General features: G+C 38.4%; 3 protein-coding genes across 5 annotated transcripts; 2 read left to right on the forward strand and 1 right to left on the reverse strand.

Annotated features, from left to right (window-relative positions):
• Positions 1–536: 536 nt before the first annotated feature.
• On the forward strand, positions 537–3,053 carry snapc5 (small nuclear RNA activating complex, polypeptide 5). Its single transcript, XM_044035607.1, has 4 exons — positions 537–646; positions 1,167–1,295; positions 1,383–1,469; positions 2,427–3,053. The coding sequence occupies exons 2-4, from the start codon at positions 1,206–1,208 to the stop codon at positions 2,604–2,606; spliced, it is 357 nt and encodes a 118-aa protein (XP_043891542.1). The 5' UTR covers positions 537–646; positions 1,167–1,205; the 3' UTR covers positions 2,607–3,053.
• Positions 3,054–3,773: 720 nt separating this feature from the next.
• lctlb (lactase-like b) lies at positions 3,774–9,221 on the forward strand. Of its 3 annotated transcripts, XR_006361122.1 has the most exons (16): positions 3,774–3,950; positions 4,732–4,871; positions 4,955–5,115; positions 5,209–5,296; positions 5,375–5,484; positions 5,568–5,696; positions 5,808–5,903; positions 5,987–6,041; positions 6,127–6,288; positions 6,386–6,675; positions 6,788–6,914; positions 7,018–7,217; positions 7,344–7,407; positions 7,676–7,749; positions 8,415–8,459; positions 8,629–8,649. XR_006361122.1 is itself a non-coding variant. In XM_044035603.1 (15 exons), exons 2-15 carry the CDS (start codon positions 4,745–4,747, stop codon positions 8,742–8,744), a joined length of 1,770 nt encoding a protein of 589 aa, XP_043891538.1. In that variant the 5' UTR covers positions 3,775–3,950; positions 4,732–4,744; the 3' UTR covers positions 8,745–9,221. The 3 variants fall into 3 exon arrangements, 2 of the variants coding, with proteins under 2 accessions (XP_043891538.1, XP_043891539.1); XM_044035603.1 differs by lacking the exon at positions 7,676–7,749 and having other exon boundaries at positions 3,775–3,950; positions 8,629–9,221; XM_044035604.1 differs by lacking the exons at positions 7,676–7,749; positions 8,415–8,459 and having other exon boundaries at positions 3,775–3,950; positions 8,629–9,221.
• On the reverse strand, positions 8,807–14,334 carry zwilch (zwilch kinetochore protein). Its single transcript, XM_044035605.1, has 18 exons — positions 14,161–14,334; positions 14,014–14,056; positions 13,765–13,857; positions 13,303–13,433; positions 12,984–13,174; positions 12,396–12,475; positions 12,168–12,323; positions 11,934–12,005; positions 11,743–11,836; positions 11,602–11,654; positions 11,413–11,515; positions 11,237–11,316; positions 10,716–10,872; positions 10,137–10,165; positions 9,920–10,056; positions 9,729–9,824; positions 9,435–9,550; positions 8,807–9,326 (listed from the first exon to the last, which is right to left on the reverse strand). Exons 1-18 carry the CDS (start codon positions 14,208–14,210, stop codon positions 9,238–9,240), a joined length of 1,770 nt encoding a protein of 589 aa, XP_043891540.1. The 5' UTR covers positions 14,211–14,334; the 3' UTR covers positions 8,807–9,237.
• Between the last annotated feature and the right edge of the window lie 98 nt (positions 14,335–14,432).

Consider the following 14,432-nt stretch of genomic DNA (forward strand, 5'->3'; position numbering starts at 1 on the left):
ATTACGTACATGAACAGTAAAGCACATGATATGCTTACCGTCCAAAAGACAAACTTCTGAATATTCACATCAGAAAGGTCAAGGGAGACACTACCATCGTCTAACCACAAGATGTCGCCACTGTCGCCAGATTTAACGGTACTCTTTTGTCAATGGTGCATTTAAGTGCGACTCGTTGGGTCCTGTTTCAGATTATGAGGATACAGAAGAGTGGTCTGTTGATTTAAAACTGTTTTTATTGTTTTATTGAGGGAATATAAATGTGAAAACAGTACAAAATTACGAAATATTTTTCCAATTTTCTGCGAACACAAAAGAACAATTAGAACAACATATGTCTTTGTATTGTGGATTTTGTTAAAATGCTGAAATGAATTAATGGAGTTGTCCTTGGATAGCGCTGTTTATTTTTGAAATACACCCCGTAATTTATTTCAAATTACCTCAGTCTCGACATGTTTTCAAAAACCCTGTTCGGTCCTTTGGTGCAAATGTTGACGTTTCCGATAGCATTTGGAGCGTACACTAATCCCGGAAGTGACGTCATACACGCAGGAACTGAACTGTGGCTCGTAGCAGAGTAGCTAATTAATAAAATCACGTTATTTTCTGTGTTACCGCATTTGGTGTCGTTATGGACGTCTAGGTAAGATTTATAAATAAACGAGTTTTTCATACATGCCTGAAAAACAACAGGAACATTTGGTCCCGCTGTTCAACCTAATTATTTTTTTTCCCGGAGCAGTTAGCTACTGTAGCAACAACATCAAACCATCATCCGTGTTTACCATTATTTATTTAACGTTGTGCTGCTTTGGTGATGGGCTCTTCAATTAACAATGATATATTCACTTCTACTCAGTAGAAACTTGTAGCTGACATGCGTGTTTATTGCTTTGTAAGTTGAAATATCTAGAGATGTGGACAGGATGACGGTGAAATGGCAAATAAATCCTCCTCGTCAATTTACACAGTTTTCAGAAGCTTACTGTCTTTGAAGAGACGTGTCGTTTTATTTAGCACAGCAGTAATACGTGTTCTTCAGCACAAATTGTAAGGTAGACACATTTGTAAAGGTTGCCACTTTGTAATGGACATACTGTGAATGTGAAAAGAGTAATTTGGCATACGATTCTGTCTCTTACCAATCATATCTTCCCTGTCAGTGCTGAGGGAATGGTCTGAGTGCAGCAGCTCCAACAAAGATGCACAGCCGTCTGCAGGAGCTGAAGAAGGAAGAGGAGACTCTTCTCAAAATTAAAGTGATGCTGCAAGACCAACTTAACAGACTGAAGGTATGTCAGAGTTCGGGTGGGGAGGGGTAATACATGATACTGATACCCATAGTTTCAATAGTTTTACGTCTGTTTTCACTGTTTCAGTTTGAAGAAGGGGCCTTGAAATCTATCATTAATGCTCAAACGGAAGAAGAAGAAGGAGCGTCTCAACGTCTGTCCTCTGAACCTGAGGTAAATGACACTTCAGGGGACAAGCCTTCGAAATGCTCACTGATTGGTCAAACATAACTTTCATCACTTTCATTATTAGATATTCTCATTAGGAGTAGTGCCCCACATGTGGGTACTGCCTTGTAGGGAATGTGTTTTGATCACCTCAGTGATTACATTTACATCCAAGTCTCATAAACATGGCATAGACAAAGTATGGTTTACACTTCAATTGCTAAATACTTTATAGCTATTAATGATGAATTGATTAGCAATTACTGTTTTTTCCTGAGCAGTGATATTAGATGTACTGAATGCAAACATTTATTACTATATAAACTGAGACAGACAGACAGACGACTTTATTGATCCCTTTGGGAGGTTCCCTCGGGGAAATTAACTGCAAACACATAATGCAAGTGTATTTGAATGTTATGGCTACTTGATCCAGATCATAGCAGTGGTAAATGTCAGTGTTTCGCACAACACAATTTATACTGTGCAGGCACATGATGTTGCAAATAGCACTGAAAAATGCTGAGTGCCATTGGCAACTGTGTTAACCAAAGAAGGTAACACTCAATATCAGAGATTTGGGACGAATGACAAGTCCTTTGGCTTTTCATACAGATTTTCCTTGTTCAAGAGAAAAACAATTAACTATTATTTTAAATAGTAATATTATAAATATAATAATATATTTAAATGCATATTAATTGAAGTACAACAGTTCTAGTAATCTAATTTGTTATAAAATTATTATATTTTGAATATATAAAAAATATAAAGCATATTTTCAACATCATACACCTGCCCTGCATACCATGCTCTTGAAATATCAGAATTGGTAATTAACAAACCCACATCAATCTCTATATACTCTTTCCCATCATGTGATTATCTACTGGAGTTGGGCTTTTTAATCCAGTGACCTGTTGTGAGTATTGCGTGTAAAAATGTTGCATTTTTATGTTTTAGGTTTATGTAAATCTTGACGATGAGAGTGAAATCAATCAAACGAAACTGCTCCTGAATGCCGCTGTAGATTGTGATATGGAGGAGGAGGACGAGGAAGAAGACGATGATGAGGAGGAAGAGGATGAAGATGATGAGATTGGATTTCTGCCTGAGGAGGATGAGGATGAAGATGATTATTGAGATCGTCAGTGGTTAGTGAGGCTTGTATGTTTGCTTGATTGGATGCAGCTGTTTCATTGTTCAGTTTTTTTTCTCCTATCATTTAGGAAGTTTAATTTATTTGGATGGAGTGACTAACGGTTACAGTGTAATGATGTGTGTAACAGTATCCTCTATGTCAATCAGATTTCATTTCAGCCCTTTCACTATGTTACAATACATGTGTCAAACCTTGTGAGAAATGTCACACTGATATACAATAAGACTTTGTTATTAGGCGCTTAATAGCTCACTAGATATGCGGTGCATTTCGAACACAGGAAACTGAGCAGCAGTTCACGTAAGAATGTTGAGATGTGTCTTTTAGCATGAAAATGTATGGCTGGGCCATATAGAGATATTGTGAGTACACTTTATGTAAGAAATAATAATTGTAAGCACAAAATAAAATGTTTTGTATGAAGTTCACTTGACTGACTGTACTGTGTACACTGAATGAAGAGATAATGTTCAAGAAAGTCAGTTTTCCACAATCATGCTTTATAGGATTCTTTGACTAAATTAATCCAGATGTGTGCGTTGATAATCGCAGCACTCGGGCACGACTGGAGAGAAGCTAATAAGAGAAATTACCATCTTGGTTCACACACACATGAAAAGAGGAGCGCCATAAGATGAAAGTTCCTCTGCTTTTCTAAAACAAGCTGAACTATAATAGTGCATTTTATCCAACAAACAACAGATTTGTAAAGATGATCAATATCTTTTGCTTTTGAATGACTATTCTGAAAAGATACTTTCAAAACAAGAAAATGGTTTAAGAGGTGAAAAGAGTAGTAAGTCAGGCTGGTTTGTTAATCTTTAAATATCTGAAAGTTTCTTTGGCAAAGCATTTTTGCTTTTGTTATAACTAATAAACCTTTTTTGAATTGCATTAAAATAGTGTTTGTACACAAAATTACTTCCCAGCATGATGAATTATTATGTATTTATTGTTATCATGCAATGAGGTCACTTACAAAATGTAGTTTTCAGTTTTGTTGTTACTGTACTCATTTGAGGTAACACCCATGTTCACTTGTTTAAACCTGACACAGGCAAATGGGTTATGCAGTGTTCACATTTTTGCACTGGCAAACCATTCAGCATTTTTTGAAACATCTAAAACAATGCAGTGAGGCCCGCTCTAAGTGCAGTTTTCACACTGACACCAGGGACAGCTTTGAATAAGGGTGGTGCAACATACAATAGAGACTGCACCCATAGATGCATTCAGCTTTTTTTACATGGTTTACTGTCGAAAGCTGCCATTCACCAAGATATTTGGGCTCAGAACACACCTGCTGCAGATGAGTTCTTCATAAGGTAAACAGTCAGTTGGACATTTATTCATTATTATTACTCTGGAGTGATGGATTGGAATATTTGCACTAGGGATTTGAAAAACATTTAGGAGCAGAGTACTGATTTTCTTTACTTAATATTTCCAAATGTGTATGATTCTGATTGAAATCAATCACCATGTCTTGCCTAATCTGTGTGTGAATTTGTGAATTCTCTGTGAGATGAATAAAGTATCTATCTATCTATCTATCTATCTATCTATCTATCTATCTATCTATCTATCTATCTATCTATCTATCTATCTATCTATCTATCTATCTAATCTTGCCTAGAGAGAATTCCTAAAGCACAGTATCAGAATATAAGAACAAAATGTAATGTGATGCTTTTGCAAGCCTCGAATGGAGAGAATTCTCTTTTTGTTTTGGGCCTTCAAATCTGGACATGCACATTGTTTGGATATAGTTTGCAAATAATATTGTTTAGAAACGTTCATACATTGTCATGTTGTTGTGCACTGAAAATATATGAACCACTGTAACATCAGCTTTGCTTACAGTGCTGAAACAATAGTTTGTATGGGATGTGTCTGCCTCAGCAGAATGAGTTTACACGCCATTGATTTTCAATAGAAGTATTTGGCTCCGCATTGAGGATATGGAAACAATGTAGTGCTTCACATTTGATCCTCCCTGAGTATTTATCATAATTATATCTATATACATTTTTCTGGTAAGAGTATAGACCATTGCAGTGGATTGAGTTGTTGTGTATTTGTGTTCATTGGTTCCCATCTTTGCAGGTTCAGAAGTACCATGCTTCCTCGTTGTGCACTCGGTTTGTGCCATGTGTTTATGTTGGTGCTGTGTCTGTCTGCGTCTGAGGACTTCGACTGGACAAAGAACGACCATGGTTCCTTCCATTATGGCACTTTTCCAGCTGGTACACACAACTTGTTTTTCCATATTCCTCTTTGGAGCTGGTCAGTGTTGAATGGTTGATGCCAGTGGTGGATTTTTGTTTAGGATTTTCGTGGGGTGCCGGCAGTTCAGCCTACCAAACAGAAGGAGCCTGGGACAAGGACGGAAAAGGACTGAGCATCTGGGACGTGTTCAGTCATAAGAAAGACAAAGTTCAACAAAATAACACTGGGGATTCCTCCTGTGAGGGCTACTACAAAGTCAAGGTGGGAGGTCAGGTGTGAGACATGAAGAAAAGAGAATGGGGCAAAATAAATTCTAAATATTTCACTCTGTGTGTCTCTGTTTGTGTTCGACAGGATGATGTTTCTTTGATGAAGGAGCTAAAACTGAACCACTATCGCTTCTCCATCTCCTGGCCGAGACTCATCCCCACTGGCATTAAGTGTGAGTAACTGCTGCTGACTTTCATACTCGCATACAATTGTTTTTACATAATTTATTTTAATATATGCACCTCATCAGCTGACCACATCAATGAAAAGGGAATACAGTACTATGATGAACTGATTGACCATCTGCTGGAAAACAACATCACTCCTATTGTCACTCTGTATCACTGGGATCTTCCTCAGGTTGGTACCTGAGTGAATGCACCCCTAACCTCAGCTGCAGTGTTGTTGCGTTGTAGCTCTACTTAAACTCTGCATTTTTCTAGGTCTTACAAGAGAAATATGGCGGGTGGCAGAATATAAGCATGGTCACCCACTTCAATGAGTTTGCTAACCTATGCTTTGAAAGATTTGGTAACCGAGTCAAGTATTGGATCACTTTCAACAATCCATGGGTAAGATGAAAACAAACACCCACCATGTATGTCAATTTTCCTTTTGTTTATGTGTGTTGTTGTTGGGATATTTGGTCATCAATGCATTGCTTTTACCCTCCTCATCCACAGTCAGTAGCAGTTGAAGGCTATGAGACAGGTGAGCATGCTCCGGGACTTAGACTGAGGGGAACAGGAGCATACAGAGCTGCTCACCACATAATCAAGGTAAACACATGCAAATACATTGAGTTAAATAAACACTCACTGACCAAGAAATACCTTAAACCAAATGTATCTCTTTATCATAGGCCCATGCACAAGTATGGCATACTTACAATACGCAATGGAGGGGGAAACAAAAAGGTAACCATAGTGACAGCTTAAATTCAGTATTTCCCTCTCAGCAGTGCAGTATGTGAGAGTTGAGAGCTGCTGCTTACATCTGCAGGTCAGGTCGGCATCTCTCTGTCAGCGGACTGGGGAGAACCAGTGGACATCAGCAACCAGAAAGACATAGAAGCAGCTGAGCGATATGTCCAATTCTACCTGGGCTGGTTTGCCACGCCCATCTTTCATGGCGACTACCCTCAAGTGATGAAGGACTTCATTGGTAAATTGAATTGTGGAAAGTCAATTCAACGAGTCATTGTTGAATGAATTGAACACCTCTTGTGACTGTTTTTTTGTTTTTGTTTTGTCTTTTTAAGGAAGAAAGAGTACACAGCAGGGCCTCGGAGGGTCTCGCCTGCCTACATTTTCTACCCAGGAGAAGAGTTACATCAAAGGGACCTGCGACTTCCTTGGCGTCGGCCATTTCACCACCCGTTACATCACCCAAAAGAACAACCCATCAGGCCCCAGCAGCAGCAGCAGCAGCAGCAGCTACTTCACTGACCGTGACCTCGCTGAGCTGGTTGATCCCCGATGGCCTGACCCCGGCTCAGAATGGCTCTACTCTGTGCCCTGGGGATTCAGACGGCTGCTTAATTTTATCAAGGTGACAGCTGGCGTAGAGATTGTACATTAAAGCAGGCTTGTGTACCTGATGATCATAGCACTGGTTAAATGACGTACTTTCTGTACATGTCTTTCATTTGTCACCTATTTAGAGTCAGTATGGAAACCCACTGATTTATGTGACAGAGAACGGCGTCTCGGAGAAGATGTTTTGCACAGAGCTTTGCGATGACTGGAGAATACAGTATTACAAGGACTACATCAATGAGATGCTTAAAGGTTAATGAAGTTATACATATTGCATGAGGAAATTAAGAGATGATGCTCTGGGGATTCAAGCCTTTGTGGTGAATGCCTCTTTGTTCCCTGTGTTGTCACTCAGCTATCAAAGACGGGGTCAGTGTGAAGGGCTACACCGCATGGTCCCTGCTGGACAAGTTTGAGTGGGATGAAGGCTACTCCGAGAGATTTGGCTTGTACTATGTGGACTTCAGGAACAAAAACAAGCCCCGGTATCCCAAGGCTTCCGTTCAGTTTTACAAACGCATCATCAGCTCCAATGGATTTCCCAATCAGAGAGAGGTGAGAGAAATCCCTACAAAGTTCTACATGTAATCTCAGTCTCTCTGGTGGATTTTTACAAACAACATTCCAGATACAGATTAGCCACTTTTTTTTATGTGTCCTTGTATTCTTTAATCGTCACAGGTTGAGAACTGGAGGAAGAAGGCGGTTGAGACCTGTTCCTCTAGCAACCAGCTCCTAGCAGCAGGTAAGTTCATCTCATGAACATCCCTGATTTAATCAGTCATCAGAGAAGAACAATGACCAGGGGTAAACAAATCAAGATTCTGCCATTAATATATATATATATATAAAAACTTACTCACATAATCTAATACATTAATCAGATGCAATTAAAATTTGACTTGAACACACTCCTTCAAAAATTAATCAGATAATAAGTCTGGGAATATAACACACAATTACCAAAATACCAAACACAATATCTGAGATATCTTCTTTGTTTGCCCCTCCAGCTAAAAGAAAATCCAAGGAACATGCAGAAATGCCAAAGGTTTGGCCAGTGCATGATGAAGTTTAGACCTTTATGGTATAGCTCTTCTATTCTTTTCACTTCTTCCTTTCTGTGTGTGGATTTGAATATGACGACGTTGTGTGACTACCTCGAATTTTTGCTCAAATTTTGGTGTGCTTTAATTTGATTTTTAAAACCAAGAGCAGCCCTTCTATTTTTGATTTGATTGACTTGACATAATAAAAAGATATAAACACAGTATAGCACTGCATCATAAATATTTAAGATGTCAAGGATAAACAAATTATTTCTAGTGTGGTCCTATAGAGGAAGACAAGGTGGCAGTTTTTAAGAAAAAACATTTTAAATGAGCACAATATATATCATCAAATATTCAAAATGCAGTAAACAGTATATAAAATACAACACACACAATTCTTTGTTTTGGTCTAATAACCATTTCTCTCTAGCTTTTTTTAAACCTTGAACAAAACTGAATAAAGATAAAGCTCATCATTCGACTTTTCCCCACAGGTTATTTCACAGAGCAATTTTAAAATGTAAATTTAACCAGAAACACTGATACATGTGACCATTTGATTTAGAAGAATGAAGAAGTTTAGATGTTTGGCTGTGGCATTGATGCTGCTAGCTGAAATATTCCCCCAGTACCTGCATGCAGTTCTCAAAGGGTTAAAGTGCAATTGATCAACTCTGAGTCTTCTTTTTCTTTTTATTAGAGGAACAGCGGAGTACTGCTGCCAATATTCTAAGACTTATACATGGTAAGGAATCACTCGTGCTAAAATGTAAATGGTATCAATGATGAATTCATTCAAGGAAGAAAACAATTAACCCTTTGAGTGCTGTGTTTGAGCATCACTTGTCTAATAAGTGTTGTCTGAACAATACAATAATGATACAGAGTGTGTGTGTGTGTGTTTTTTTTCCCAGACCCCTTGACCAGCCACATGGAGATGGTGACAGAGATTGTTGTTCCCACGGTGTGCACACTTTCAATACTCCTCTGTGCCATCTTCCTGATGTTCCTGTTGCGGAAGCAGAACTAGAAAGCATGCATGTTGACAGGAACATTGACACACATAAGCACAGAAGTACAGCAACACTTGTATTGTAAATGCATCCTTTCTTTAATCAACCACGTGTGAATATAGAGAATATACAGCATTATTTGAACTGAATTATAAGACTAACTTAATTGATTTGATGTGTACTGTAGTGAGTGTGTGCTATAAAACAACTGGGTTCTGCTATAATAATAACAACAATTTATTATCAGACACTGCGGATCGCTCTGCAGCAATTTGGAATTTCTTATTGAAATACCGCTGTGGAATATTACAACTGCAAACATTTCTTACGATCACTATTGAATACATCAGTTCAAACCTGACAGAACACATGACGACTGAAAGTTGTTCAGTGAAAACATTGACCGAGATGTCTCGACAGAAAACCCTGGTATTTCAAAATGTGTTCATTGCTAACGATAACATCAGATGTTGAAATAAACAACTTTGTTCAGATGTGCGCTGTGTAAATTCATGCAAAGCTGACAAGACTGCAGTACACCATGGTGGAGAAAAAGGCAGGATCCTCACTCTCCCCATTCACTGTTTCATTTGGGGAATCTAACGATGGGACAAAAACAAAACAGTTGTCATTACCTTCCTGGTGTTAGTTAACACTTGTAAATACCGAATGTGGCTCGCGTAATTGTTTTACTGCATGAAGATCACCTGTTTCAAAGATGACATGATCAACCAGTGGCCTGTCACTGAGCTGTAAGGATGTCCTGACCTCACGGGGACCATGGCCAGTGGACACCTCAGCTCCCCACAGAACTGCCTGCTCTCTAAGGAACATTAGAGATGAGATAATAGCCCGTGTTAAAACTTTACCCGTCTCTGTCCTACTTTCTGATACTCGTTTGAGTAAAAACATACATAACAGTACACATATAGACAAATATCACACGTTCACATCTTCAGATACAAGGAAGCAGCGAGAGTGAAAAAACCATCAAGCCTCACCTTTGATAAAAATGGCTGATCAGTGCTGGTTTGATCTGAAGTTTGAATTCATGTTCCTCATCATACGGGTATGATTTGTAGTGCTGCAAACATGATCTAAGAGAAAGAAAGGGAAAGAAAAGATAACAAGATCTTCAACTAAATATCTCAATGTCACCAACGGAAACTGAAAATTTGCAGATTTGATTTACTGTGTAAGAAGGAACAGACGGTCGTAGGGCAAAGCCAGGAATGTACTGCAGGTCACAATTATTTCCAGCAGATGGTGCAGTTTCCGCAGCCGGATCACTTGCTCCTGTAGATCAACCTCAGTGCTCAGGTAGTAACACTGTAGTATAAAACACTCAAACTCAGTATTTTATCAAGAGTCCTTTGAACATACGTGTCAGTAAAAAGCCTTAAGCTTACCAAGTGGTTGAGAGTTGTCAATTCTTCACCTAAGAAGAAAAAAAATCATTTATATAAACAATGGTTAACTTAATCTAGGTTACATTACATTACATGTACATAATGTAATGTAATGTAATAATCTAGGTTGTACTCTTGATGTTAAAACAGTGAGTGTATGAGGTATTTGTTTGTTATGTATTTAGATATTGGTTTGATAGGGTATTTGAATTTTGTTAAGCATACATTTCTGTCATTTAATATGATTGGTTGGGAATTAGTTCGGGCATCACACATTTTTATACCAAGTGACTGGTAAGGGACCACAATGCCTGGTGGGCTTATGTTTTTTTGAGAGGCAGACAGGATTCCTTTTGTTCTTTTGTTTGTTTGTTTGCTGGCTTGCTTTTGGACACTAAACCTACACAAAATTAAAATAACCAGCTTACAATTTTGCCTGCAATAGATTCATACCCAAGTGGTCTTTTGATTGAGTTCAGTTTGACTTTGATTTGAGTTTGTTTTTTGACACACTGCCACAACAGTGAGGTGGATAATTACTCTAAAACAAAAGGTTACACGTAGAATCAATGAGGTTACCGATGAGGTAGTTAATGTAGTCCTTTCTCATCTTGTCCAATCCCATCTCCAGCAACATGTGGACAGGAGTGACACCTGTGAGAGACACATGATCGATCTGCTGGTGGTAGGACTCCAAGATGAGCTTGCTGAGGGAGCTACTGCTGTCTCTGTGAATCTGTGGGAAGTGAAAGAAGACAAAGCAAATATAATATTCTGAGACAAAAACCTTCAGAGTTTGCATGTTCTCCCTGTGTGCATGAGTTTTCTCCAGGTTCTCCGGTTTCCTTCCAGTCCAAAAACATGCAGATTCGGGGATTAGGCAAATTGGACAATCTAAATTGAATGTAGAGTGTCAAATTTGTTGGTTGTTTGTCTCTACGTGGTCCTGTGATGGGCCAGCTACCCCACCTGGGATTGGCACCAGTGCCCCTCTGCAGCCCTCATGTGGAGGATGAAGCGGTAGAAGATGGATGAATGGAAAAAACTTCAGACTTTTCTCAGTGAAACAAACTGTTTATGGAGGCTACATCATTACATACCCATGGTTTAATTTCCCCATATTTCAGGGCTTCAATGACCAATTTCAGACTGTCTCCAATATCTTGATATGAAGTCACACCTGTGATGAAAAGAAAATATGTAAAATTCCATTACCATCAAGAGACTTTAATTTAAAAAAAACAAACAAAAAAAAACAAACAAAAAAACCCCTCACTCTTCCTCAAGCGAACCCACAACTGTTCCACAAAGTCCAAGTCACTTCGTTCCAAAAGAGAGTTGAAAATGGGAGTGTCTGTGTCGGGTTTCAGCTTTGAGGTCTTAAAGAAAAGATGAAAGACAGAAAGTTAACATATATCCTGAAATATATGAATAAATCAGTGAAAAGCTTTTGACATTATCATACATCAACTATATTTGTAGCCTTATCCTGGAGCGCATTTGCAGTGCTCTGAAGCTCTGAAAGAAGCGTAAAAAATAATGTTACATAACATTTAGTGTCAAATTAAAGTAAAGCTGCATTTGTTAAACAAAACATAAACTCCACCTTCTAGGTAGGCTTTAGTCAGACTGACAGCTGATGTGCTTTGCAAAGGTTCCATCCATTCAGTCTCACCAGTTCTCAAACCATCAGCAAGAGTCTGAAATGACAAGTTTCAAGAGTCTTTATATACGTACTCATTTATTTGTGTATTGATAGTCAGGATCCATCATATCAGATTACTAAAAGACGCAAACCTGAAGAAACTCTAGCTCCCTGTACATCTCAAACATCGGGCTCCTCATGTCACCACTGGCTACTTTGATATTCTGCATATGAACAAAAATACACACTCAACACAGCAAGAACCTCACGTTTGTAAACACAACACTTCTGTTCATTTGCTTTTTAACTGAAACATTGATTAAAGTTTCACTATAAAAATCTATATGAAGGCAGAACAAAAGACTCTAGTTCTACTAGTTGCTCACCAGTGTAGCGGTCGAGGAAAGGGGTGGGGTTTCAAGGATACGCTCTACATGACTCCAATTAAAATCCACTGTCACACTGCTCTGTGACTCAATCATAGTGTTTTCAATGACAGTCGAGCCAAACAAGTTGAACCTGGCACTGCCTTTGATTCCCATCTGGAAACACAGAGAGTTAAAAGTAAAGAAGCATCCATTCCAACTCACTCAAAAGCAAGAATGCACACTCACTGAAGATGTGTGATGCCTTTTCTTGTGCTCCTGTTTAAGCTCATCCAAGGTCATGAAAGTACTTTTGTCCACTGTTGAGCCTAAGACATTCCAAATGAAATGAAACACTATCAAAAAATCATACAGTAACTGATACATAAATATTAACTAATACCGATTATGTTTAATGGGTGATTTAAAGCTGCAGTGCGTAACATCTGGCGATTACTGTTGTATTGGTCTTTGTGAACAGAAATTATATAACATTATTTGTATGCTGCATCCTTCATCTGAAAAAGGAATCGGTCAAGCCAGTTTTTGGAGCAGTATAATTCACTTCTGAAACTTTTCATGGGTGCCTCTTTGCGTTTTTAGTCATAATAAAACCTGTTTGTAGTTGCCTTGCTTGACTAGAGCTGTGTTGCTTTTGTCACTATCTAAATCGAACACCAGTACACTGAGAAACACAGAGAGAGTCGCATGGAGCTGATCGGCATTGTGCAAACATTGTGGGGACTAATTTGACAATATTTTGAATGTTACAGATATTTGTTTACATTTACAGGTTTTGCATTACAGTTTTAAAAGGGTATAGAGCACTTGAGCTACCTTTGCATGTAACAGAGTAGAACTTTACACCGGACACTTTATTGCCAAAGCAGACCGTTTCGGCCCCCATCCAGGTTGTTCTAGCAGGATCAGACATGTCACATCGCACCCAAAGAGGATGTAATGCCGGGTTGTTGTCCACACCTGACATATTAGTATTTTGAGATAGTGTGTACCAAGACAGCAGCTGCCTGTAAAAAGAGAAAAAAATACTACATTTTAGACTGACAGCTACAGTGTATTACACACATAATTTTCAAATGATCCTACTCACACATCCTCATTTAGATGACAAGTTAAGTTTCTTGGAATTGGGTACCTTGCTTTCATGCTTGTGAGTGGCTGAGGTCCCGGATCAGTTTGGAGAACACACACATCAGCATCAGCATCAGCATCATCACCATCACCATCACCATGACCATCAACATTTGTTTCATTTATTTTTGGAACCTTGTAAAATTTAAGAAATAACAACATGTTCAAAGGTGAGCACTAATGAGAGGAAAAGTAATGGTAAGTACAAGTACGTTATACCAAATAACAATGGTCCATGCTGCATTTGTCACACACAGTAAACAAGAATGACGGCTAAACTGAAATTCAAGACTAGTGGAGTCTATTGATCATATTTCAGCAGTTTAACTAAATCTGCGCATCCAGTACCTCTTCATCTTTTAAGATAAAAATCCTGTAACCTGTCGTTCATGATTGTTTATTCAAATTAATATATGATAATGAAATATTTGTCTTTGGCTTGCAGAACTGCAGATTGTTTACTCACCTCTTTTTGACAGATGAAGACTGGCTGGTTACCACAGTACATATTCACCACATCAACTCTGTCTCCATTCATCTTTAATATTTGGATGTTCTCCTGAAACAAGTACCAACATTAGGGCTTTGACACCACTTATGTTTTATAACTCTTGCATTTGATGGTATATAATACATTTGAATGATGTTTTTTTTGCTTTTCTATATAAACCTTTCATCTTCACATTTTATTTTACATTACATACAATAGTATTACCTCATGTGTACATTGATGGTTGCTTTCCTCATCTTGAAGAGATCTGGGGCACAAGACATCAAATCTATAAATTCTGTTGTATTTAGCTTACTACACACCATTTGAACTTTTACCAACTTTCTAGCTTAAGAAGCTAAGTTAACTCACCGAAGAATATTTAAAAAGGCCTTAGCACTAGATATCACCTTCGAAGCCATCGCAAAACTATACAATAGAAAAAGCTACCGTGGACGAATCATAGAAGAGAAGTTAACAGCTTTTCACTTCCACGGATAAAACTTTGGCTTTGTGTTCCTGGTGTTTTGACAGTCGCGCGCTCAGTCTTCAACTGTGACGTAGCGGGGTCAAGGGGCATTGTTATAACTTGTCATATTACACCTAATAAATTAATAAGTAACACCGGATGCATGCATACATGA

This window comes from Solea senegalensis, linkage group LG10 (genome assembly GCF_019176455.1).
Source record: "Solea senegalensis isolate Sse05_10M linkage group LG10, IFAPA_SoseM_1, whole genome shotgun sequence".
Taxonomy (NCBI): Eukaryota; Metazoa; Chordata; class Actinopteri; order Pleuronectiformes; family Soleidae; genus Solea; species Solea senegalensis.

Coding starts and splice junctions, on each gene's coding strand:
- lctlb (XM_044035603.1), top strand. CDS start 4,745: ATGCTTCCTCGTTGTGCACTCGGTTTGTGCCATGTGTTTATGTTGGTG. Junction 5,697..5,807: donor TCACTTTCAACAATCCATGG/GTAAGATGAAAA, acceptor CCTCATCCACAG/TCAGTAGCAGTTGAAGGCTA. Junction 6,289..6,385: donor AGTGATGAAGGACTTCATTG/GTAAATTGAATT, acceptor TGTCTTTTTAAG/GAAGAAAGAGTACACAGCAG.
- snapc5 (XM_044035607.1), top strand. CDS start 1,206: ATGCACAGCCGTCTGCAGGAGCTGAAGAAGGAAGAGGAGACTCTTCTC. Junction 1,296..1,382: donor ACCAACTTAACAGACTGAAG/GTATGTCAGAGT, acceptor TCACTGTTTCAG/TTTGAAGAAGGGGCCTTGAA. Junction 1,470..2,426: donor GTCTGTCCTCTGAACCTGAG/GTAAATGACACT, acceptor TTTATGTTTTAG/GTTTATGTAAATCTTGACGA.
- zwilch (XM_044035605.1), bottom strand. CDS start 14,210: ATGGCTTCGAAGGTGATATCTAGTGCTAAGGCCTTTTTAAATATTCTT. Junction 14,057..14,160: donor GCCTTTTTAAATATTCTTCG/GTGAGTTAACTT, acceptor CTTGTGCCCCAG/ATCTCTTCAAGATGAGGAAA. Junction 11,516..11,601: donor AGGCTACAAATATAGTTGAT/GTATGATAATGT, acceptor CTTTTCTTTAAG/ACCTCAAAGCTGAAACCCGA.